Genomic DNA, 23,436 nt, shown 5'->3' with positions numbered 1-23,436 from the left:
ATTAAGACGTGGACCATCTTTAAGGGGCCATTACTCTGTCTACCACAAAGTGTGAGGACATGGGGGCAGAGGTAGAATACCACTTGGAAGCTTTGTCCCCACTACAAATCAGTACCACTGACAATCAGCAATTTAGACAGGCCCAAGATAAACAAACTATACTAAACAGGAAGTGACCAGAGAGTAGAATCTCTTCTTGACATGATTGGCTACAGCTCCAGGGAGGTCATCAGAAACTGCCATATCATTTACATGAAACAGAGATCAGACACTGGAAACTAGCTCTGATGTAGTAGCTCCACTATATACAGAATAGAAAATGTGGAAAACAAATTTATTTGTTAAGACTGCATACCACCTGACCTCCTCCCCACTGTCTTCAGCATGGTGACTTACGAATACAAACTTCTATCAACCCCTGTAGACTTGAGAAGGAGATTCTAAAGAATATTCATAGACAAAGAAGGAATCCCCTAAGAATCTACATAACCTGTTTTGGAGCAAATACTAGACCTGAAGAAACCTCTCGTTGTTCAAAGAAATATAAATGGCCAGAATTAGACTGTAGAAATCCAAGTTGGGGCCTGTGAAAAGAGTCTACAACATAAAAAAGGGAGAACATAAGGGAGCCTGAGTGGCTCAGTCGGTTGAGCAGCCAACTTCAGCTTAGGTTATGGTCTCACAGTTTGTGAGTTTGAGCCCTGCGTTGGGCTCTGTGCTGACAGCTCAAAGCCTGGAGCCTGCTTCAGATTCTGTCTCTCTCTCTCTCTCTGTTCTTCCCCTGCTCACACTCTGTCTGTAAAAAATAAATAAGCATTTAAAAAAATTAAAAAAAAAAGGGAGAACATAGCACACAAAGAGAGAAACAAAGCACAGTTTGTGGGAGGAAATTTCAAATGAAGAAAAAGATATTCCTATATCTGATTTTTAAAATCATGGACACTGTGAAGTATGATAAAAGAAAGACAACAAAATAAAGGCAGATAAAAGGGACCTGGAGAAAAGGCAGGCAAAAATATAAATGTTACAGGATAAGACAGAGAAATAATATAATAGAACATACAATGCAACAGCAGCCTTAAAAAAACGAATTAGAAGTAGTGAAAAGCCGAATCAGCATTATAAAAATTCGATCAATTACAGAAAGGATAAACTTGAGAAGCTCTTCAGGGATGCAGAGGAAAAGCAAAATGAGATTAAAACGATGACAGAAAAAGAGATGCAGAAGACAATGAAGAAAGGAATAAACTAAACAGAACATTCATAAACAAGGTCATAAGAAATGAAAACTTCCCTAGTTCAAAGACAGAATTGGATCTGCTTATTTTTTTTTAAATGTTTTATTTATTTTTGATACAGAGAGAGGCAGAGCATGAGAGGGGGAGGGGCAGAGAGAGAAGGAGACACAGATCCGGAAACAGGCTCCAGGCTCTGAGCTAGCTGTCAGCACAGAGCCTGACATGGGGCTCAAACCCACGAACGTGAGATCTGACCTGAGCCAAAGTCGGAGGCTTAACCAACTGAGCCACCCAGGCGCCCCTGGATCTGCTTATTAAAAAACTCGTTTTGGGGGTCCCTGGGTGGCTCAGTTGGTTAAGTGTCTGACTCTTGATATCAGCTCAGGTCATGATCTCACGGTCATGAGATAGAGCCCCACCTTGGGCTCTCATGCTGAGCATGAAGCCAGCCTGGGATTCTCTCTCCCTTTTTTTCTGCCCCTCCCCCGCTTACACATGCTCTCTCCACCTCAAAATAAAAAAAATAAAGTTAAAAAATAAATAAAAAGGTAAATGCCAAATTGTTACCAGCAGTTATCCCTAGAGTGCAGTCTTTGACTTTAAATATTTTTGTGACTCATTTGATTCTTTTGCATAAGTATGTGTATTACTACTACATTTTACAAAAGTCATCTAAATTTTTTAAAGATTTTTTTATACTTTTAATATGTTTTTAATGTTTATTCATTTTTGAGAAAGAGCGAGAGAGAGAGAGAAAGCATGCAGGAGCGGCAATGGGGGGAGGGGCAGAAAGGGAGACACAGAATCTGAAGCAGGCTCTAGGCTCTGAGCTGTTAGCACAGAGCCTGATGTGGGGCTTAAATGCACGAATAGCGAGATCATGACCTGAGCTGAAGTTGAATGCTTAACTGACTGAGCCACCCAGGCGCCCCTAAAGATTTTTTTAATGTTTATTTTTGAGAGAGACAGAGAGAAAGGGAGTGAGTCGGGGAGGGGCAGAGAGAAAGAGAAACACAGTACCTGAAGCAGGCTCCAGGCTCCAAGCACAGAGCCCAAAAAGGGGCTCGAGCCCAGGAACCATAACATCATGACCTGAGCCGAATTCAGCCACTCAACCCACTGAGCCACCCAGGAACCCTAAAAGTCACCTTAATTTTTAAAAAGCATCCATGTGATCGTTGATGAAAATATCCCTCAGTGTTGCCTTTGAATAACAGATGAAATTGGGCACCTGGGTGGCTTAGTTGGATAGGTATCTGACTTTGGCTCTGGTCATGATCTCACAGTCTGTAAGTTCAAGCCCTGTGTTGAACTCTGTGCTGACAGCTCAGAGCCTGGAGTCTGCTTCAGATTCTGTGTCTCCCCTCTCTCTGCCCGTCCCCTGCTCTCGTGCTACCTCTCTCTCAAAAATAAACAAATGTTAAAAAAAAAAAAGAATAAAGGATGAATCAAAGAACATAGTAAAAATAGGGAGAGCCATAGAGTAAAAGGACTGATGGTGAGCAGTGAAAACACTTAATACAAAATTAATTCTCAATAATTACTGCAGACTTAGAAACAAAATGCAATTGTGTGAAAAAGAAAATACATACTTGTAAGCAGTCCTAATTTCAACATCTTAAATATGGGTCAATAGTTTTGGCTTTTAAAAAAATTCCTTATGTTGATACTTTGAAAATAGAGGATCAAGTATGCTTTTTGATAAATCAGTGACTGGTAGCACTTAAAATAAATATTTTCCAGACAACCAAACAATAAAAGCAATATTTCCCCTCAAATTATGTATATGTGTGTGTATACATGTATACACACATGCACGCATATACACACAGAAAGCGTACATAAAAAACATTAAAAAAAAACCAGAGCATATGCCGTACAGTCCCAATTTTATGAAAAGAAAAGAATAAGTACAGACACATAAGCACGAGGGGGAAAAGACTGGAAGGATATAAACTAAACTATTAACACTTTAATTTTAGGTGGTAGTTTGCAGGTGATTTTTATTCTCTTGTGTTTTTCTATATTCTCCATTTAAAACATTTTGGAGTAATTATGCATATCAAAAACATCACTCCAAAAATGTCATTTAACAAATAAACAAGCAGACAAGAACCAGCGGTTCCAAAAGCTGGACAGTTTAAGCCCCATCTTTAATCTCAACAATCTATTTTATGAATGATGAAGTTTCCTAGGATCCTACATCCAGAAAGAAAGCAAAGATGTAAGAACGAATGGGATGTGACATGAAACTTAAAACACTGATTTTATAATGTAACTTACAATAACTCATTCCCCAGTCATGCCAGAGTGACTCCAGTGGGAGCTTGTTGAAAAATTCTTTACTTAGTTCTTGGTCAGACAGTATGGGGAGGAAGACAAAGAAGACCACAAGGCTTAATCTACCTGGGGATGCTAGAATCGGCACTGCTTCCATCTATGACAGAAGTGCATTGGCACCATTAACTAACTAGGACTTTAGGAAAGCTCTTTAGAGTCTAAGGAAAGAGAGGGCCTGTTGCTAAATAGACCCTTGGTTAGTATTACCTACAGCTATATAGGCACACACGTGTATTTTGAAGATGATAATTAAACTTCTTTTAACCAAGACATAACATGAACTCAACGTCTTTCTCCTAAGACAGTTTCCTTTTCATCACTTCTCCAATCTGCGTATAGCTTATTGGAGTTTCAGTGAGAAAATGCATGTGAACAGCTTAGCATGGTGCCTGGAACATGATTAGTGCCTGCAAGAGCTTAACTTCATTGTTATTACAGTTTACTTACTTTTCCTATTACTTATGCACTGTAATGTGGCAGAAAGGACACAACATTTTGTTTTGCTTCATTTCAGGATGGCTATTTATTACTCCTTTTAACCACAAGTTGTTACAGAAAATTTCACACATACACAAAAGTAGAATATTATAATGAACTCAATGCATCTATTATTCAGATTTAATAATCAATATTTGGCCTCTTTTTTAATTTATACTTCTATTCACAAATTATTTATTTATTTTAGAGAGAGAGAAATGGAGTGGGGCACAGAGAGAGAGACAGAGAGACTTAAACAGGCTCTTTGATCAGCAAGGAGCCTGATACAAGGCTTGGCTCCACAACCCTAGGATCATGAACTGAGCTGAAATCAACAGTCGGACACTCAACCAACTAAGTCACCTAGGTGCCCCTATCCACAAATTATTTTGAAGCAAATCCTAGACATCAAATCATTCATTAGAGCATGAGAGTTTTTTTTAATTTGTTTTAATTTTTCCTTTTTTTTTAAGTTTATTTATTTGAGAGGGAGGATGGTCAGTCAGAAGACACCATCAGTGCGGAGCCCAAACTCACAAACCATAAGATCATGACCTGAGTTGAAATCAAGAATTGGATGCATAACTTACTGAGCTACCCAGGCGCCCCTTTAAATTTTTTTTTTCTTAAGTAAACCCTATGCCCAATGTGGGATTCAAACTCATGACCCTCAGATCAAGAGTCTCATGCTCTACCAACTGAGCAAGTACCTCAGAACATGAAGTTTTAAAGTCCTACAGAAAAGGAAGGGCTCCAATCCTACACTACTTTACTAGCTCTGTGACCTTGGGTAAGTACATTACTTAACCTTTTGAGTTTAGGCACCTAGCAGCCACACAAGTGATCTAAGATCACTTTCTTTGCCCACCGTGGTTGGCTCTAGTTGGTTTCAATATACATGATATTTCTCTCAAAATGTAACCAGTTCTACTTCACTGCTTTTACCCTCCCTCATCTGTACTCTTACTATACTTCTGCATAATCCCAATAGCAACTATCTTTTTACCTCTTGCTCATCCCACATCCAGATTTTTCACTTTTTTTTTTTAATGGCTCAATACTGAATATATCCTGCAAGACGTTCAATAAATCAAAAAAGATTAAGGGTGAAGAAAGTTTGGGAAAGACGTAAAGGCTATTTTCACAGCGTACACTGTATTACAAGCTCCAATAAGTCTTGCAGTATTAGATTCTAACATTACTTTACCATTACTTAAATGATCACGGAACTCTATTTCTTTTACCTAACAACTAAGAACCTATAAAACTAGAGTTCCATAGAACATGCTTAGAAAATACAATGATATGTTAATGTGACGTCAGCACTCTTGAAACAATGCCTTCACAGGAATGCTACCAGCTCAACAAAATTTCAAGAGTTCTTCCTTAATTACAAGGTTCAAATTAGCTTATGTTGCTTCCTCACATGCCACAAACTGCCTCCCAAACTAGGATGTTTGCCTAACAAGTCTGGATCTCTCTTGTTCTGTGTGCAAGACGGTATAATACAGACATGCTCAGTATCTGATGAATGGGCGAGCGGGGGAGGGGAAGAAGACAGAATCGGAAGCAGGCTCCAGGCTCTGAGTTGTCAGCACAGAGCCTGATGCAGGGCTTAAACTCACAAGCCATGAGACCATGACTTGAGCCACCTAGGAGGCCCAGTAATCTGTCATTTTCACTTAACATTTTTAAATGTATTCTTATATGAATCATTTTTGATGATCACTTAGTATTCATTTAGATGCCGAGATTTCTGTAACCAGTCTTCGCTTCATTGAACTAAGGGATTATTCTCGGTTTCTGCACTACTGTAAACAGTGACGTGGTTCCTTACAGCAGAATTTTTGCATAGATTCCCTTTGGTTAAACATATTGACTAATCAAAAACCCATACTTTGGGTGTGTTGAATGACTGATAGGGATCTTGGGAATGTAGGAGCCTCTCTCTCCCAAGAGGAGTACTGATTTTCTGCTTTTCCAATGAAAAGGTGGAGTGAACTTTGCTCTTCCAGTGTCAGAAGGGGGTAATGACGGGAGTTGTAGTATGTGAGGCTGAGGACAGCTAACACAGTGTTTACACTTTGTGGAAGATGGTCAGTTAGAAGAGAAACTGGGTAAGCGTGGCTTGTGCTGTGGGATCCTAGTACTGCTCTTCTGTGATCACAAGGTGTGCTGGACTCTGGAGGGCACTTTTTGGAGTCAGCTGTTGGGTTAGCTGTCTTTTGATGCAGATCAAGGAGGGAGTCCTAATCAGCTGCAGCCGTCCTAACCCGTCTTCTCATTGACTCTCCTGTGGTAATGTCAGTGTATGAAAGAGCATACGATAGAATGCAGCATGTGATAAGTCTATGATCTGGCCAGAGAAGGCCACAGACTAGCAGTCCGTGACTTCAGCCTGCAGTGGTGTAAACCAAGCTACTCCAGGGTAGTTGCAGCTCATGGCAGCTCGAGACTAAGGTAGTCTCTGCCTCAAGGACTGTGAAATAGGTATGTCAAACATAACGTCTCCAAATCCACACTCTCCCCTAAATCTGGTCTTTCTTTATTCTTCTCATCTTGGTAAATGGCAGCTTTGACTTTTGGGTAGCTTGGGTCAAAATTCTTGGGGTTATTCTTGACTACTGTCTATTTCCCACACCTCCATATCTAATTCATCAGCTGTTCATGTCTTCTTTACCTTTAAAATAAATGCAGATACAACTCTTTCTTACCACTGCACTCTAGGTCAACTCATTGCAATGCCTTCTGATTCTCTAGTTCCTCCTTCCTCCTGCTCCCCAGTCTGTTTTCAGCACCACAACTGGAATGATCTTTCTAAAACATCAGTAAGATCATGTCACTTCTTTGTTTAAAACCTCTGTTGGCTGCTACTCTCACTGAGAGTAAAAGCCAAAGCTTTAACAACATCCTGCAACACTTTCAATGATCCGAGACCAACTCCATCCCTCTTAACTCTAACCCCAGCTCCTACTGCTCTCCTCCTACCTGATACACTCTAGTCACGTTGGTGTCCTTGCTGTTCCTCAGATAAGCCAAGCACTCATGTCTAAGGGTCTTTGCACTTGCCTTCCTCTTCACCTGTAGCACTCTGTCCCCAGAGACCTCTGTGGCTCTTCTACTCCCTTATAAATGTCACCTTGTTAGAGGGGTCTTCCCTAGCTACTTTGTATAAAATATCCCCTTCCTTTTCTTTTTTTTTTTTACATTTTACTCTGCCTTGTTCTCCACTGTAGGGAAAAATAATAATTCTTGGATATCTAGCATGTATTGGTCCCCGGACTAGGTACTTCTATATAGTATTTCATGAAGCTCTCACAACAAGACTGCCAAGTAGGTATTACCCCCTTTGGTTTTTTAAAAAGAGGTGACTGAGGCAGAAGAGACGAGTAAAAAATGATGATAAACTCATATGAGTCCTCACCATGGCTGATTTAGAATATTAGTATATGGATGTGTCAGAGAGAATCTTTAGGAACTTTGACCCTTTAGAAACCTTAAAAAGACAGAGATTTTCCTCAGCTTCTAGTGGTCAACACTAAGAAACCTAAAACATCTCAAGGACTTGTCACTAGCAGCAACATAGGCAGTTTCATTGCTGGTCCAGATTGGTCACATGTTTGGTCCTGCCTTGACGCCCATTCATCAGATACTTACTGAGCATGTCTGTATTACACCGTCTTGCACACAGAACAAGAGAGATCCAGACTCTCAAAAAAAATCAGATTATAAATAGTATGTATAATGACCCCTAGTTCTATACAAAAAAAGTGTGTGTATGTGTACACTAGAAGTTAAATATGATTATGATTAGAAAAAATAACAGTGATGCTCCCACTGGGTAAAAGGACTGCAGATAAATTTTCCTTTCTTTTTTTTAATTTATTTATTTTTTACTTGTCTACAATGAACATATACTCTTTTCCACTAAGCACATGTGTAAACATTTTAAATATTCAATATAGCAATATTTCATATTCAATACAATATCTCTCAGATTCGCAGTTTATGGCTAGGATGTAGTTTTTACTGTCTGACATTTTCTGAGAAAACACTTACCTATGTCTCTATACTTCATCTAGGTCAGAAGGCTTCCACGTAAGAAGCCATCTGAGAACTCTGTCCCAAGGGCCTCTCCCCCAGGGGATGTGAAGAGGTCAGAGACAGGGTCCCCGGCCCAGCACAGGAGACTGCGCTCCCAGGTGTGCGGGTGCGACTCCCCCCGCCTGGCAACCGCTCCATGGGAATGCAAAGCAGAGCAGACTGCCCTACTCTCCACAACTGGCCAAAGACCCAACCATTAAGCAGAGACTAAGAGTTCCACAAGTCCCCACCAGGGCAACAGGGAATGCACTTTGTTTTCTATAAACAGACCAGGAAAAAGTTCAGGTTAAAACACAGTCTTGAGAGGAAGAAAAATAGAAACCAGGCAGCGGGGAATGCTTCATATTCCTAAAAGCTTTTTTTGTAAGTTAACACATGGTGTCTGCTTCTCTCTAGTCACCTATTTATCACTCTCCTCCTTAGAGAAGGGAAAAAGCCCTGGCTGTTTTCCTAGTGCAGAGTTTTGTGGCTGGGGGGAAGGAGGAGAGGGGGGAGGAAGGAGGGTGCTTTAAGCATGATGCAAACCATTTGGAGCTGAGTGAGAGCACTGCCAACACAAGCTGCACTATTTAAACAAGTGAGGAAATGATCGTATATACAACATGCCAGCGAGCACACACACACACCAAAGGAAGTCGAGAGGGCTTTTTTTTCAGGACACAGAGCTGGATGTCAGCGGCTAAAAGGTCGATATTTTCCCTTAACACCCTTCTCAATGACTTAATCATGTTCCGTTTGCACAGAAAACTTCCCAAGAATAAAAAAGTCTGGAGAATTAAGAGGAGGGGTGAATGGGGAGGGATGTTTGGCCTGGGGCTGACCTTATCCGAGGTTTTCTCCACGTAGCAGGGATCCTGAGGGGCAGCCAGCAAGGGGACAAAGCCCGAGAGAAGCCGATCCTCTTCCAGGATAAGAAGGGTGAGGTCATCGTCCGGGTCCTTGTACAGTGGCACCTCAGACTGATTCACCGCGGTCAGTATGTTACAGAAATCAGCCAGCATCGACCACACATCCACAGCAACCCTGTGAGAAATAAGGTAAGAAAAGAAGAACAGCTCTAAAGAGGGACCAGTTAAAGTATTTTAAGCACTTCTGAGAACGGAGGTACTGGTGGCAAATGCTGTCCATGGCTGGCATCTGCCAGGAAGTCTTACCCAAAAAGCTAGGGTACAAAATTGCATCCATGGCAGCAATCTGGCGGGCAAGTGTCCATCTATGCCAAGTTGCAATTGACTAGGGAGAGTTTTTAAATCCTAACCAGAGAAGAAAAAGAATTTAGAGAATCAGTTGCCTAATGCAGGTCCTGTCACCTTTCCAAACAGTGTGCCTGAGACACTTACTCAAACACTCTAGACACCCAGGGCCTGAGGCAGCTCCCAGAATTTCCCCACTTCTGTCCAGCCAAGTATAGGCCACAAGACAGTAACAGAGCGCCAACCTCCCGTCCTCCCATACAGCCAGTCACACCAAGGAAAGAGTCATGCAGATTTTCCCTCCATAAGCTTTAGAAATCTCTTCCTCGATACAAGCAGGAAAACAAATAAACAAGCAAACACACACACACACACAAACAGGTGAAGGGGATTAAAGGTATACTTATCTTGATGAGAACTGAGTAATGTATATAATTGTTGAATCACTATATTGTATACTTGAAACTAATAGAACACTGTATCTTAATTATACTGGAATTACTCACACACACACACACACACACACACACACCCCAACAGAAACCTCACTCCTGGCCTGCCAACAGCATCCCACGACAGTAAAGCTTCCCATGCATCTCTGCAGATGAACCAGTACCAGTGCTGTCTTGGCCATCCCACACCCCCTCCACCTCTCCCTCATTTGTGGAAGGTTAGACACAGGATGACCAACCTTTCTGGTTTGCCTGGGACTGTCCCAGTTTTCACACCCTGTGGATGCTAAGTTGTACTTCAAAAGGAGTGAGTTGCAAAGAAAAGCTTTACAATTAGGGTCAAGAGGTGGAGTGGCAAGAGGCAAGAAGCAAAGAGAGCGACGAATGAGCTACATCCTGGAATCTTCCCAGAGGAGTTACTGCGCATGAGCCAAATCTGCTAGGGAGGGGCCTCAGCCTTAAGCAATTTGTTTCTCCTGGAGACTAGGAGCCTTTGGGAGATGGCAGAAAAGAGGGCATGCAAGGGACATGCCACTGAAGGTGATGCTGGGGGAGAAAGTGAAGTAGGGTGTGGGGACTCCCTGACTGGCTCCAGGTGGAAGGAGCCTGCACTGGTTTATTTACTGTAATCACTGCACTAGGAAAAGGCAATGAAATGAAACATCTTGTTTTCAAGAGTGTCCTGGGAACCAGGCGGAACACAGCCCCATTAATCACACAACAGCACATAATCAACACACGTGTACTGCAGAAGTAACTTGCTTCACAGGCTTTGCCCAAGAAAAAGAACGTGTTTGGGAAGAATCACCGGAGGGACGAGAGTTTTCTAAAGCCTTCTCTCTGCACAGACACCGACAACCAGACTCATTCACAAAGCTCCATCTTTTGGCTCAGCTGAGTTTGGCTGTCAGAAATGTTTAAATATGGAAAAAAATAAACAGTTGCAACACGTTTCTGTGCAGAGATCTGCCTGAGCCCCTTTGTGATGTAATGGGAAACGCAGCATTGAGGCTACCAGCTGTAGAATAAACAGAACTTGGAGGGTTAAAAGGAACTGAACTCTCCACGACCCCATCTGCAGAGAAGAAAATAATAAGAGGAATGATGCACTGCCCCACAGCTCTGATAGTTTATCCTCCGGTCCCGGCTGCAGAGACAAGCACCGGATGTGATAGGGCTGCTCAGGGCCGCCTCCGAGGTTAGCGCTGCCCATGGGAGACGCACAGGGAGGCTCTTCCAGCTCCCCACTTCCTCCCCCAGTGCCCTGCTGGCCACTTGAGCCCACTGCCTGAGTCCAATCCCACAGCGCTCGTGAGCTCTAGCCAACAGGCACTGCTCGGCTGCAGAGCAGCAATTTGGAAAATAAACAGGAAAGACGACAGTGAGAAGGAAGAAGGTGAAAAGTCTCCCAGCTGAATTCTTGGCTTGGGGGCCTTGGTTGGTGTTGTGCAGGTCAAGGACCTGACTGCTTCAGGACATAGTTAGGGGTGGGGAGGTATGGGCAGCAGCATCCCCAGTCAGGGAGAGGCAGCAGAAAATTACCCACGGCTGCCACAGTGGGAGGCCCCACAATCCCTCTCTCATCCTCCCACCCCTACCATCTTGGATCCAAGACGAAGAAATATGTGGTACCATGTGGTTTTCATTACCATGCTCCCCTGTCCCCTAAGGCTCAGATAAACCAAAACTGACTCCTCCCAGAGACTGCTGACCACCACTAGGGACCCCTGCCCACAGCTGCCTTTTGCCCATTACCACCCACCTTGTGCCAAGACCTTAAGACTCACTGCAAAAATGAAGTGGAGGAGAGTTCCTACATCAGTGCTGGTTTGTAATATAGCAACTGGTGCCAAAAGACATAGGAAGTATACTGAGTTCCCAACTCGGAATGAAAACAGGGCCCAAGGGCCATGCTAGACTAAGCAGAACCAAGGGAATACACAAAATGCTTCAACGAAAGGTCATTTCTGTCCCGATCCTTTCAGACTTGTCTTGTGTTTGGACTCTGATTCCGAGTAGCTGCTTTCTTCTGGTATCTCAGTGGGACTGCCCAAGATTATTTCACATTTCATCACCGGTTATCTCCTCTCTCACTGAACACCATGGACAGGAACACACTGACTAGGCACCCATGCACTGTCCGGTGACTCTCCACAGAGGGAGGGGAAGGGTAGTGGCAGGAAACTAGTTCTAAAAGGAAGAAGTACTTAGAAAAACTAGGTGAGATGCCTGAACTCAAAAGTTAAGACATGTGCAAAAGGATGAGGTAATTCCTGGAACCCGGGCATCGTCACCTCAGCCTACCCTCAACCAGGCCTCCAGGCTGAGAGGTCAGTTCTATGGGTGAACATAGGATTTCCTGTCCGAATAGAAGGGGAAAAGCTTAGCTATTTCCTGCTCTAGCTCTTTGTGCCCAGTTAGGAGTGCCTTCCAACCTTCAACTCTTAGGTTCTAAGGGTTTGAGGTTAGCCTGGGCCGAGGAGCCCAAAGTCCAATCTGGTGGCTAAGAGGAACTTTTCCCCAATCTTCTAAAAACACTGGGGAAATGACTCTCCAAAAGGTTTTTCAGACTATCTTAAATAACCTTTGGTTCTAAACAGACCCTCTAGAATGCTATGAGCCTGGGCAAGTGCCTTTAGCTTATTCTGGTCCCAACTCATACTTTGAGGAAGCTCCCAGAGTCCAGATGCATTCTTTACCAAGCAGATACAAAGCAGCCAGAGAATATGAAACTGTGTCCAACGAGTCCGTTTATGGCTCTCAGAATGGTGACAAGGGAACCTCTCAAGCAGCTGTAATGTGATTAGTGAGCAAGGATCAGCAGTTGCTGGGTGACCCACTGGCCCAACCCCACAGAAACACCACACACCAGGAAAGCAGACCCCTGGCTGGAGTCTGAACACCAGATCCTAGCTTGGGACAGACCAGCAGTGGCTAGTTAGAGGTATGTACTCAGGACCAAGGCTCACTCACTTCCCTACAGACATGCATTCACTTACTCCACCAGGAAAGGAAAAAAATAAGAGTTAATTTACTTTTTATTGCCGCAGAATTCCAAGGTTTAATGTAGCTGTCAGTTTGAGTGCAGTGCAGCTGCTGGCCGATACAATGCAGCCCAGGCCAGCCCAGGTGACTGGGGAAACACATTTCACAAAAATGAACCAACACACACTCTTGGCTGGTTGTTTGGGGGATATTGACTTGGGGAATCAGATTAACCCTTGAGGCTGGAGTTGTTTCTGCATACAATCCTAGGAAAGCAGCTTCAGTCCAAAGAGCTGAGAAGTCCTGGTGTCAGACAGACAAATAGGTTTCTGTGTTCCTGTGCTTTTGGAGTTTTCGCACACAAGGTGTTATTCAACACCTGAAAGGTTAAGGTGTGAGGTAGGTGAGCAAGTTATACCACAATAGATCTCCTTCCTAGAACTCAGAAAGAAAGGCAGATCTGCCAGCTTTATAGGGAAGAGGTCAGGTAAGAACTTTTTTGCAAGTTCCATCCAGGGCGGGGCCAAGGGAGGGAGACAGTTTGGAGAGTGGAGTGCTAAGGGTCCAACCAGGGCTCAGGCCATCCTTCTGGCAAGTCTAAGGAGGACGGAGCCCTCACACACCCCATCGTATTTTTACTGGGGGAACAGGCTGACTGGTGATTAATATCAAGTACAATGACCCCATGTTACAAGTCTGCAGGGGCCTGTGGAGGTGGCCATTTCCTGTGTAATACCAGCTTGTTTAAACACTAACATTCAAACTCCACAGCTGCAGAACAAACCCGGAAAGAGTTGAGTGAGAAGAAGCCCTGCATTGTGTTTCAGAGCTATGGAAGATCAGAGTTGTAGTACAGATGGGAAACAAGTTGGGTCTTTTGGTTTCTGGGATGAGGAGCTCTGGAAATGTAGCCAACGTGGCACAGAAACTAGACACAAGGAGGCTGAAAAAGACAAAGCCCGTGGACTACAGAGACAAAGGGGAAACACTAAAGGCCACACCAGGAGAATGCTCTTAAGATATGTAATATGCACCTTTAAAAACTTGTTTGCCATGGACCATTATATTCCAACCCACAACTCTCCACATTGGGGTTCGATGGCCGACATGAGACCATTGTAGCCCCGAGGACTTCCCAGCCGACCGGAGAAAACTGCAGGTGGTGAGCAGCTAATAGCAAAAATGGACCTTAATGAATCCAACAGGACTGGCAGAGTCAAAAGAATAGAACCTGGGCTTAAATAGCATAGGAGGCCCTTAAAAGCGGAAATGTCATGCCAATTCTGTTTTCAGTGGGCTGAGGATCTGGTCTGGTATCAATGGTAAGTAGCTCAACAGGCTCAGGTATGAGGTGGAGGTGAGGGTGGCGGGTATCTATGCAGCTATCTGAGATTAGGAACTACAGTGTATTTTCCAGATGCCACCACGATATGAAGAGGAGACAAGGGTGTCAGAGATCACTCTTTTAGCAGTTTAAGACATGGGCAGCAAGATATCATCCTCCAAGAATAACAGCTGTTTGTTAGGTGACCACTAAAAAATCTAAGACTCAGTAAAAGATAATCCCTTCTGCCTTTCTAGTTTATACAAACAAGTCAACTTGGGTCCCTGGGAGAGTGTCCAACTTAAACGAATTCTGCCCAACAGGGCAAATTGAATTCTGAAGCCCAGTCACCCTGCACTACTCCAAGAATATAAACTTCTTCATGTTCTAAACAGTGCAGCTGGAGCCCTATGGCCAACGACAGGTCACAGTAACCTCATTCCAGGATTTCTCAAGTACCTCTACTGTGCCTCCCTCAACCTCTATCTAGGTCAGTGCCTTATTTGATTGCAGTTTTCCCAAGCTACATTCAACATGTATAGCCTCTGTTGTATCACTATGGTGTGTTAAACCCATCAGCACTGTGTGTTTGGGAAAGAGCAGCCCCCGGGGGACCTCAACATCTCCACGGCATCAGTGGAGCCCTCAGTGGCCTCCCTGGTGCGGATTCTCACGGTTCCTGCCTCTCTAAATTTTTAGCTGTAACCACTCCAACACGTCTTCTTAGTTTAGCACACATTGGACCCAAATAACCTCAGCCCAGAGCTGGAAAGTACTCTCCCTGGGGTCAGCTGCTGTACCCTGTTGGGGTCAGACTGGAGCCTTAGGCCAACACCCCTTCCTCTCACAAGTCCTATGAGAGGAGCTGGGAGGGGACAGAGGCTCCTGTCGTGGGAGAGATCACGTGTGCCTCACACTCAGCACTTGGAGGAAGAGGAACCCCCTGGTGCCAGGCTGTAGTGCTGACGCCCCAACCCGGAGCCAGGGAGACTGGGTGGGGAGCCAGGGTAGCAAAGGGGCTTCCCACAGTCACCACCACTTCCTTCAGGGAAGTGCTGATGGACTATTACTTAGTGACCTCCTAAAATGCCCTTTTGGGAAGACGTATTAAGCGTCCTTGAAGGGGTGCCGATTAGACTTGGGATTAGTTCTTATTTCAGACCTGCCCTATAAGGGTGAGTGAACGAGCTGTTTTTTAACTCAAGAGTTTCTATCTCATCTACAGGGTCAACACACATAGGCTCCCTGAGGAAATCAGCTTACTGCATACTCGCTACACATCCCTACGTCTCTCTATGTGACAGTACTCACAGGGGTCCCTACAAGCCTTTTCCAGCATGCTCTGTAGACTATACAAGACAAGCCATGGAAAGTAGCAAGTCCAGGAATTTCTGGAGTTTTTTTTTTTTAACAGTACTCCAATCCAACAGTGTGATAAATGCATCGGAGCTACAATTAGGAAGATATATAGCATCAGAATGCGAAGGTCTGGGCAGCCTGGTGAAACGCGGGCTCTCCAGAGCCCCAGCTATGTTTCCCATTATGTAACCCTGGTCATGGGCAGACAGCCAGACTCCAAATGAAAAAGAGACTCTGGCTTGGCACTGGTTCTATTTTCCTATCCTCATTCGGGGTCAGCGCAGTGTCATACAGCTGCAGAGAAAGCTCTGGGGATTAAACCTGGGAAAGCCTCCAAGACCAGGACCTGGGTTCAAGTACCAGCTGAAAGCAATAAACCAACTGCCACAGCTGGGCTAGGTTTGGATGTTCTCAAAGTCCCCTGACTCTTTCACTTACTGAGAACTAGAGATCAAGATGAGGGAAGATTTGGCTTCAGCAGAGACTATGAAATGAGGTAGGCTGTCCCGCTGCCCTAGCTTGCCAAAGGTCTTGAGATGTGAGGGGTCACTATGCTTATGCTCGTGAAGCCTGTTGCTCTGCTCCTTTCCATCACCTAACAGTCATGGCTTACTTTGTGCTCACGTGGTAAAGTGGGGAGCAGCTACCTCCCCCTGCTAACGAGAGGCCTAGTGCAGAAACCATGTTCCCCACACCCCACAAGTAGATGGTCTCTCCAAACAGTGTGGTCTGTTCTAAGTAGACCAAAAGCACACTACACTGTCTTTCACAGCAACCCAAGGCAACTTTCCATACTCTTCTACAATCCTCTGCACCAGATCTCTTGGGATATAAAGCCCTCCTATCACAACTCCTAACAGTTACAAATAGGAAGTCAACCTACCTACATGCTGACTCCAACACACATAACTACTAGTGCCACTGTGTGAGAAGACACAAGTGGCCCTGAAATCCTGCCCTTATCACTCTGCAGTGTTGTCACCATCCTATGTGTTCCATATGTAGTAGGTGGCTACTGCCTAAGTAAAGTAGATTTGACTAGAAAGAAGAGGAGTATGGGCAAAAAAGGAGAGAACCAAGGAGACTAATGGTGAGCTTTGGAATTCCCCTTAGAAAGCTCTGGAATAATTCTCTAACTGTACAAGGAAGAAAGGTAACGAAAAGGAAGACAGGGAGGGAACAAGGGGAGCTAGATTAATTAAGGGTTCAAGGACCAGGGAGACAGTCTGCGAGTGAGGGTTTCTAGAGGAGAGGCCAACTGAAATGGAGGCTATCCGATCACCTTATGCGAGGATCAAGGATGGATCTGTCTTTGTAGAGAAAAAATGCAAGCAAAAACCAAAGAAAACATGCAAAGGAGAGACATCAGGTAGAAACCCTTTCCTTCCTAGCCTCTTGAGAGCATTCCTAAAACCTCCAAAATGAAGATCAGCACAGACCTTAAGAGTGTCATGGGGATTACTGTTCTGACATCTGCAGAACTATCTGGAGTGTGTTATTCCCTGTGGGTTTACAAGAAAAGGCTCCAGAGTATGAACGATCATTGAGCCTAAGAGAACCACCACACCTCGCCAATCTCTCCACAACAGCACTCACTCAGTGCGGGTTAGGCAGCTATGGGAGAAACTGGAAAGGAGGGAAGTAAAGCCTCATTCCACTTTTCCAACACACGACAGCTATGAGGTGGGACTACCCTCAGTGGTGGGCAGGCCAGGTTTGCTCTAACAGAGGCCCCAGGCCTCAAACCACCATGCCTTGTTGCCAGGCCCCGGGACAGCAGAGCTCCTCCTTATGCTTAAACTTGCATTCCAGAGACAACCAGCTACTAATCCTGACTGAGGAGAGAGTGCGTTCTCTACCACACTGGCTGCTCCAGCCTAGACTGGATTCATCAGTAGTGTCCACTGCTACAGGAACTTGTTTACTAGGCAATCAGATTCAACATATTATTTGGTCAAATTTGTTCTCCCTGTGAAGAACCGTCTGAGAAGAAAAAGCACATTTGTCCAAGTGTCTCAAACCCCTCTGCCTCTCCGTGGCCTTGGAGGTGAAGCCTAGCTGGGGACAGCGGTAGCTTGGACCACGTGCCCAGCTGCAGATTGAGCCCTTGCCCAAAGATGGGCAGCAGCTTGCATATGCCGGCAACGGGCCATTTGCTACAGCATCCAAAGAGAAAACCGACTCGGCACCTCAAGCAAATGAGGCCCAGCGCTTCCTGCGTGAGCTTTCTATTTCCTCAGCCAAACAAAAGCCAAAGGGAATGGGAGAGGGAGGAGGGATAAAAGAAGACGGGTCACAGAAGAGCATTCACAGGACCGATGGCCGGGATACGGATAAACAGAGGCTGGGTGGACCATATCTAAGAGACCTGTGGTTGCGAGGTGAGGTGACCCGGGGAAGGTCCAAGCTCCAGGGACAGATGGTCTGCCTCCCCACCCCCCGAGAGGAAGGGAGGAGCCCTCTGTGACCCCTGTGCATGCTCAGAAGCAGTGGCTTCAGATACTTGGAGAGCTGAGCCCTTCCTTGTCAGTTTCTTTCCAAAACTGCAAATTGCCTAGTCGGCATTATAGATTAACAGCCTGAAAAGTCTGAGGCTGTACATGTTAACTCTTTAGGGAACACTGCTGAGAAACAGCTGCCCCTGGCCAGCAGATCAGTCCATTCCTTTGTGTGGCCCCAGCTGCCCAACTCAGGGCTCAACCCTGGCTCAGAAAGCCTCAGCCTGAGATGCATTCTGGGAACATAGGAGAATGCAGAGAACTGTCCGATGCTGTGAGCATCACAGAGCTAGAGCTGGAAGGCACGTGGGGAGAGAGGGCCTGGTGGTCCAGGGGTGCTTCCTGGCATGAGGAACAGGGAAGAAATTTGAGGAAGAAAAGGGGGGAAAGAGGCAGACAGTCCACACAAAAAGATCAATAATTACTGGCCAGAAACCTCTGCTGCAGCCTTCCCTCTGTGGGTCACCCACGAGTCTAGGGGACTCACGTGTGCAGCCCCCAGCCCAGAGAAGCACCCCTCCCCACTCCCAGAAGTGCCACTGGCAGCGGCCTAGGTCTCCATATTCTATCTTCCAGTGTGTGCTCCTCCCAGAGAAGGGCAGCAGAGAAGAATGATGGCATGCTGGCTAAGGATGCTCACTCCCAAACACACACCCACCCCCAGTGCCACACCCAGAGCTCTGAGTATGCCGAACCTGCCAGAGACCACAAGACAGAGCACGGGGCAGGGGAGTGAGAGAAAGAGAGAGGAAAAGGAGAAATAGGCAGAGGCAGAGACAGGAAGAGAGAGAGAAACGTGGAGGGAGAGAGACGGACAATCAACAGAGCTGACCAGAAATGGGCACCAATATGCACACACATTAAGAAACCACGGTGCAAACATGAACACACAAAGTGACGCTAACCAAAGAAAAGAATGGGAACATAGATATAAACCAAAAGCTGGCAAACTTTCTGTAAAGGGCTAGAGTCAACATTTTAGGCTTTGCAGACCGTAACATCTCTGCTCTAAGACCTCAGCTCTCCTGCTGCAGCGTGAGAGTGCCCATCGACAAAGTGTACACAAACAAGCACGGCTGCATCCCAGTGCAACTTCACGGACACGGAGACTTGACTTCCCCAATAATTTTCACAAGTCATAAAACAGTATTCTTTTGTGTTTTTTTCCAGCCATTTAAAAATGTAAACCACTCTTAGCTCATGGGCCATAGTTTGCTGACCCCTGATACAGACACACAAACACCAGAGGCTGATAAACAGAGGCAGGCAGGCAGGAATAAGCCAAGGCCAGCAGAGACAGGCAGGCAATAGGTGAAGCAGGCAGGGAGACACAGGCAGACCCGCATACACAGAAATTCGCCTTCCGACAGACAGATGCAGACCGACACCCAGAGATGGTCATGGACAAGCAGAGACACAGACACACACAGTCTTGAACACAGTTATTCAGGAACATATACACATACTCCACAGGGCACTGTCACACACACACAGACATGGACAGGACTATGGCACACATGAACTGACATGGACTGAGAATCAGAGAGAGACACACACTGAAACAGACCCTTTGTGGAGATACATGAGCCCTGCACAGAGACCCCTGCACCCAAAAATAGACAGAGACACAGACACAGCACATAGCAACATATGGACACATATACATGGATAGACACAGACAGGTACACCAAAGACCCTTAAACAGACCTCTAGACAGACACACACAGACCTTCACACTCAGACACAGACAGACCCCCCAGACACACATAGACAACGAGAGCCAAAGAGGCACACACAGAGACAGAACCCACACACAGACAGAACCCACACACAGACATGGACGTAAGAAATAGCCATACATGGTTACACAACTATGTAAATATAATATACCACTGAACTATATACTTTTTAAAATGTTTTATTTATTTTTGAGAGAGAAAGAGGATGGGGGGAGATAAAGAAAGAGAGATAGCAAGTGAGCAGGGGAGGGTCAGAGAGAGAAGGAGACATAGAATCTGAAGACAGGCTCCAGGCTCTGAGCTGTCAGCACAGAGCCTGACGCAGTTCTCAAATCCACAAACCATGAGATCATGATCTGAGCCAAAGCCAGATGCTCAACCGACTGAGCCACCCAGGCGCCCCTGAACTGTATACTTAAAAATGGTTAAGATGACAAATTTTGGGGGTACTTGGGTGGCTCAGTCAGTTAAGCGTCTGGCTTTGGCTCGGGTCATGATCTCATGGTTCGTGGGTTCGAGCCCCGTATCAAGCTCTGTGCTGACAGCTAGCTCAGAGTCTGGAGCCTGTCTTTGGATTCTGTGTCTCCCTCTCTCTCTGACCCTCCCCTGCTCACACGGTCTCTGTCTCTCAAAAATAAATAAAAAACATAAAAAAAATTAAAAGATGACAAATTTTGTTACATATATGTTTTACCACAATTTTTAAAAAGAAGGAAAGAAGTCACACAAACGGATCTACACAGACACACCCCAGGCAGACATACACACTCCCTAGACCAACACACCTCACATTGACAAATGCTCTGACAGCACACACATCAAGAGACAAGGAGATGGGAAATGATGTGAACAGAAGAGAGAGGTGTGTGCAGTCACCCTCCTCATACATCACAATGTGTCAGAGGAAGGCCCAAGCAGCAGTAGGACGCAGCCTGAAGGATGCATGGAGACCAACTAGAAGGGAGAGTAAGAGACCAGGCCTCCCCTCATGCCACCGACACATGACCAGACTCAAGAGGCTGCTACAGAGACCGGAGGCACGAACAACCTGAAGTGAGAGCCAGAGAGCAAGAGTAAGGACAGAGAACACAACAGCAAGCTTCGGAGTAAGAGAGGAGGACAGACTGAGAAGAGGAGGAACAGATCGGAGAACAAGGGACAACAGCCTAAAGCGTCAGGGGACAAGGAGGGTGTTCAAGGAAGGGAAAAAGCAAAGTTCAAACGAGGAGGGATGAGAGGAACAAGCAGGCGGCGGGTGGGAGGATGATACACAGAGGACCCAGAGGGGAGCTGTGGGAGCACCGGTAAGCCGAGGTCAGCAGTGCTGAAGGAACGGGCAGGCCGACTCACTGTGAGGGCAGGTCCAGGGACGTGGGCGGAGGGTTCCAGGTGTCTGGGTAGCCGAGCATCCAATCTGACCAGACTTTCACACTGGGGAGTAGTTCCTTCAGGTCCGGGACGAAGGAAGACACCTTGATGTCATCTTGGTCATCCTCGTCCTCAGGAGAGGACAGCTGAGCTGCAGAGGCAAAGGGTGAGAACTGGGCCTAGGTCTGCTGCGGCCCACAAGTGAGGCCTGGGGCGCTGGGACGGCAGCAAGCTCTTAGGGAAGGGAGACCAAGTCCACAGGAAAGCTGGGCCCAGAAGCGGAGGACAAGTGCCAGCACCTAAGAGGATTCTGAAAAGCAGGACAAAGAGAGAACCAGTGCACTGGGTCTGCCCCTGCAGACAGCTGTTTCTGCTCCACCTGTGGCCTGGCTGAAGTCACCACTGTGGCCGCTCACCACCCCACCCCGCTTCTAGCTTTCCTTCACCACAGCTCTAACATGGCACCAGAGTTCCTGCCAAAACTGCATAACCTGAACTTGACCATGAGGAAATATCAGAGAAAGCCGAACTGTGGGACATCTGACAAAGTAAGTGGCCTGCACGCTTCAAAAATGTCAAGGTCATGAAAAACAAAGAAAGACTAAGAAAGCATTAAAGAAACCATTCAATTCCAGATTGAAGTAAACTAAAATGGACACGACATCTAAACTGCAATGTGTGATCCTGGAGTGGGTCCTAGACCAGAAAATGACTTTTTTTTTAAGGACACTGGTACAAACTCAATACAGTCTGTAGATTCAAGAACAGTGCTGTATCATTGTTGGCTTCCTGATTTTGATAACTGCACTGTCATGTAAAGGAATGTCCTTGTTACTCAGAAATATTTAGTCAAGTATTTGAGGGTAAAGGGCTAACATGTCTACAACTTACAATCAAATGGTTCAGGACAAAAATAATACGCATAAATGTTTGTGTGTGTATAGAAAGAGAGAGAACTTAAGGCAACTATGGTAAAATGTGAACAAAACGGGGAATCTGGGTGAAGTGTATGTAAGACTTCTTTGTATTGTCCTTGCAACTTTTCTATATATTTGAGATTGCTTCAAAATAAAAAGTCATCCCCAAGCCTCCCTCCAAAAAAGGCAGCTCCGGATCTGGAGATACCCACAAGGCTAAAGTGGCAGAGGGACAACAGTGGGGCCTCAATACGCACCAATACTGATTCAGGAGCTGAACGGGGCAACCTTCAGGCCTACCTTACACAGCTTGGCAATCAGGCTTAGATTTCTACGGGCAACCATAATGGGTATGGGGACACTGCTCAACGCAAGGGCTAAAAATAGTCCCTGCTCTGGTTCAGCGAGTCTCACAAGGTGGCTGGTCCACAGTGGTTATAGCACTCACCAGTACCAGACAAAGAGGGACACAAAGATGGGGGGGCGATGAAAACATCAATTATGAACAAAAAAGGAACTGCTCTTTGCTGGTTTTCTAAAGTTGCAGGAACCTGCAGCAGCTTTCAGGTACAGTGAAAATCGTAACTACTAGAGAAAGGAGGGAGGGGATAGTTCCCCTAAGGACAGAGGGCCGCAGAGGTACACAGAATGCAAAAGGAGGTGGGACTAGTTGCATGGGCAGAAGGAAGAGGGGGTACGGGGAAGAGGAAGAGTGTCAAGTAGAGGGAGGAGATGCTGAGAAGGCAGTGTAGCATCCTGAGTGTGTCTGCACGGGGCCCAGGCAGGGGAATGGCCATCAGTCAGGGGGCCCCTCATCTCCTTACCTTTGGCAGACTCCTTAAGTAAGCAGGTGCAGCGCCGCACCAGGAGAGAAAACATGGCCAGGCCCAGCGCTGCCGCTTGCTCCTGGATCACAGAGCGACACTCCTCGGAGAAGCAGTCTAAGGAGAAGCAAATGACACTTCATCAGTGCCCTGGGGGCCAAGGGCTACTCTTCCCTACCTTGCTAGGTGCACATCCTCAGTCCTGTCACTTGGCTCCCTTTACTCATCTGAGACTAGGACCTGTAATATTTTGTCTCTCATAGGGTGGCTGTAAGGCTAAATAAAACCACGCACATGAAGCACTTACCGCCATGGTTGGTGTATGGGTAAGCACTTGATAACCTTATTATAGGGAACCCCTGTGTAAACTCTGCGTCCCCTCCCCAAGACCAGGTGCCCCAAGGTGGACAGTCTGAGCCAGAGCTGCAGGTCTCTGATTGAGTAGGCTACTAATAATGTGAAGCTATAGTAGCAAGAAGTCCTATTTAATTAACTCAGTCTGTCTAATGTGTAGATAGCAGGAGTACAAACATCAATTAAGATCAGAAAAACACAAATTTAAATTATCTTCTTGAATCACCAACCTCTGGTTCCATCCTTACTTCCTGTTACGCCTCT

At 45.7% G+C, this 23,436-nt stretch overlaps 1 protein-coding gene across 4 annotated transcripts in view; it reads right to left on the bottom strand.

The window, feature by feature from the left end:
- The window catches only part of SMG6 (SMG6 nonsense mediated mRNA decay factor), a 226,143-nt gene that overhangs the window by 100,332 nt on the left and 102,375 nt on the right, over nucleotides 1–23,436 (bottom strand). For all 4 annotated transcript variants that reach the window (XM_029927433.1, XM_029927432.1, XM_029927430.1 and 1 more), the window contains 3 exons: nucleotides 22,819–22,935; nucleotides 21,060–21,228; nucleotides 8,981–9,182 (listed from right to left, as the gene is read on the bottom strand). In XM_029927433.1, coding sequence (XP_029783293.1) covers nucleotides 8,981–9,182; nucleotides 21,060–21,228; nucleotides 22,819–22,935 — 488 coding nt within the window. The remainder of the gene's footprint in view (nucleotides 1–8,980; nucleotides 9,183–21,059; nucleotides 21,229–22,818; nucleotides 22,936–23,436) is intronic.

The sequence above is a fragment of the Suricata suricatta genome, chromosome 17 (genome assembly GCF_006229205.1).
Source record: "Suricata suricatta isolate VVHF042 chromosome 17, meerkat_22Aug2017_6uvM2_HiC, whole genome shotgun sequence".
NCBI classification, from domain to species: Eukaryota; Metazoa; Chordata; class Mammalia; order Carnivora; family Herpestidae; genus Suricata; species Suricata suricatta.
Note: the sequence above shows the minus strand (reverse complement) of the source record. Positions and strands in the feature narration are given on the sequence as shown.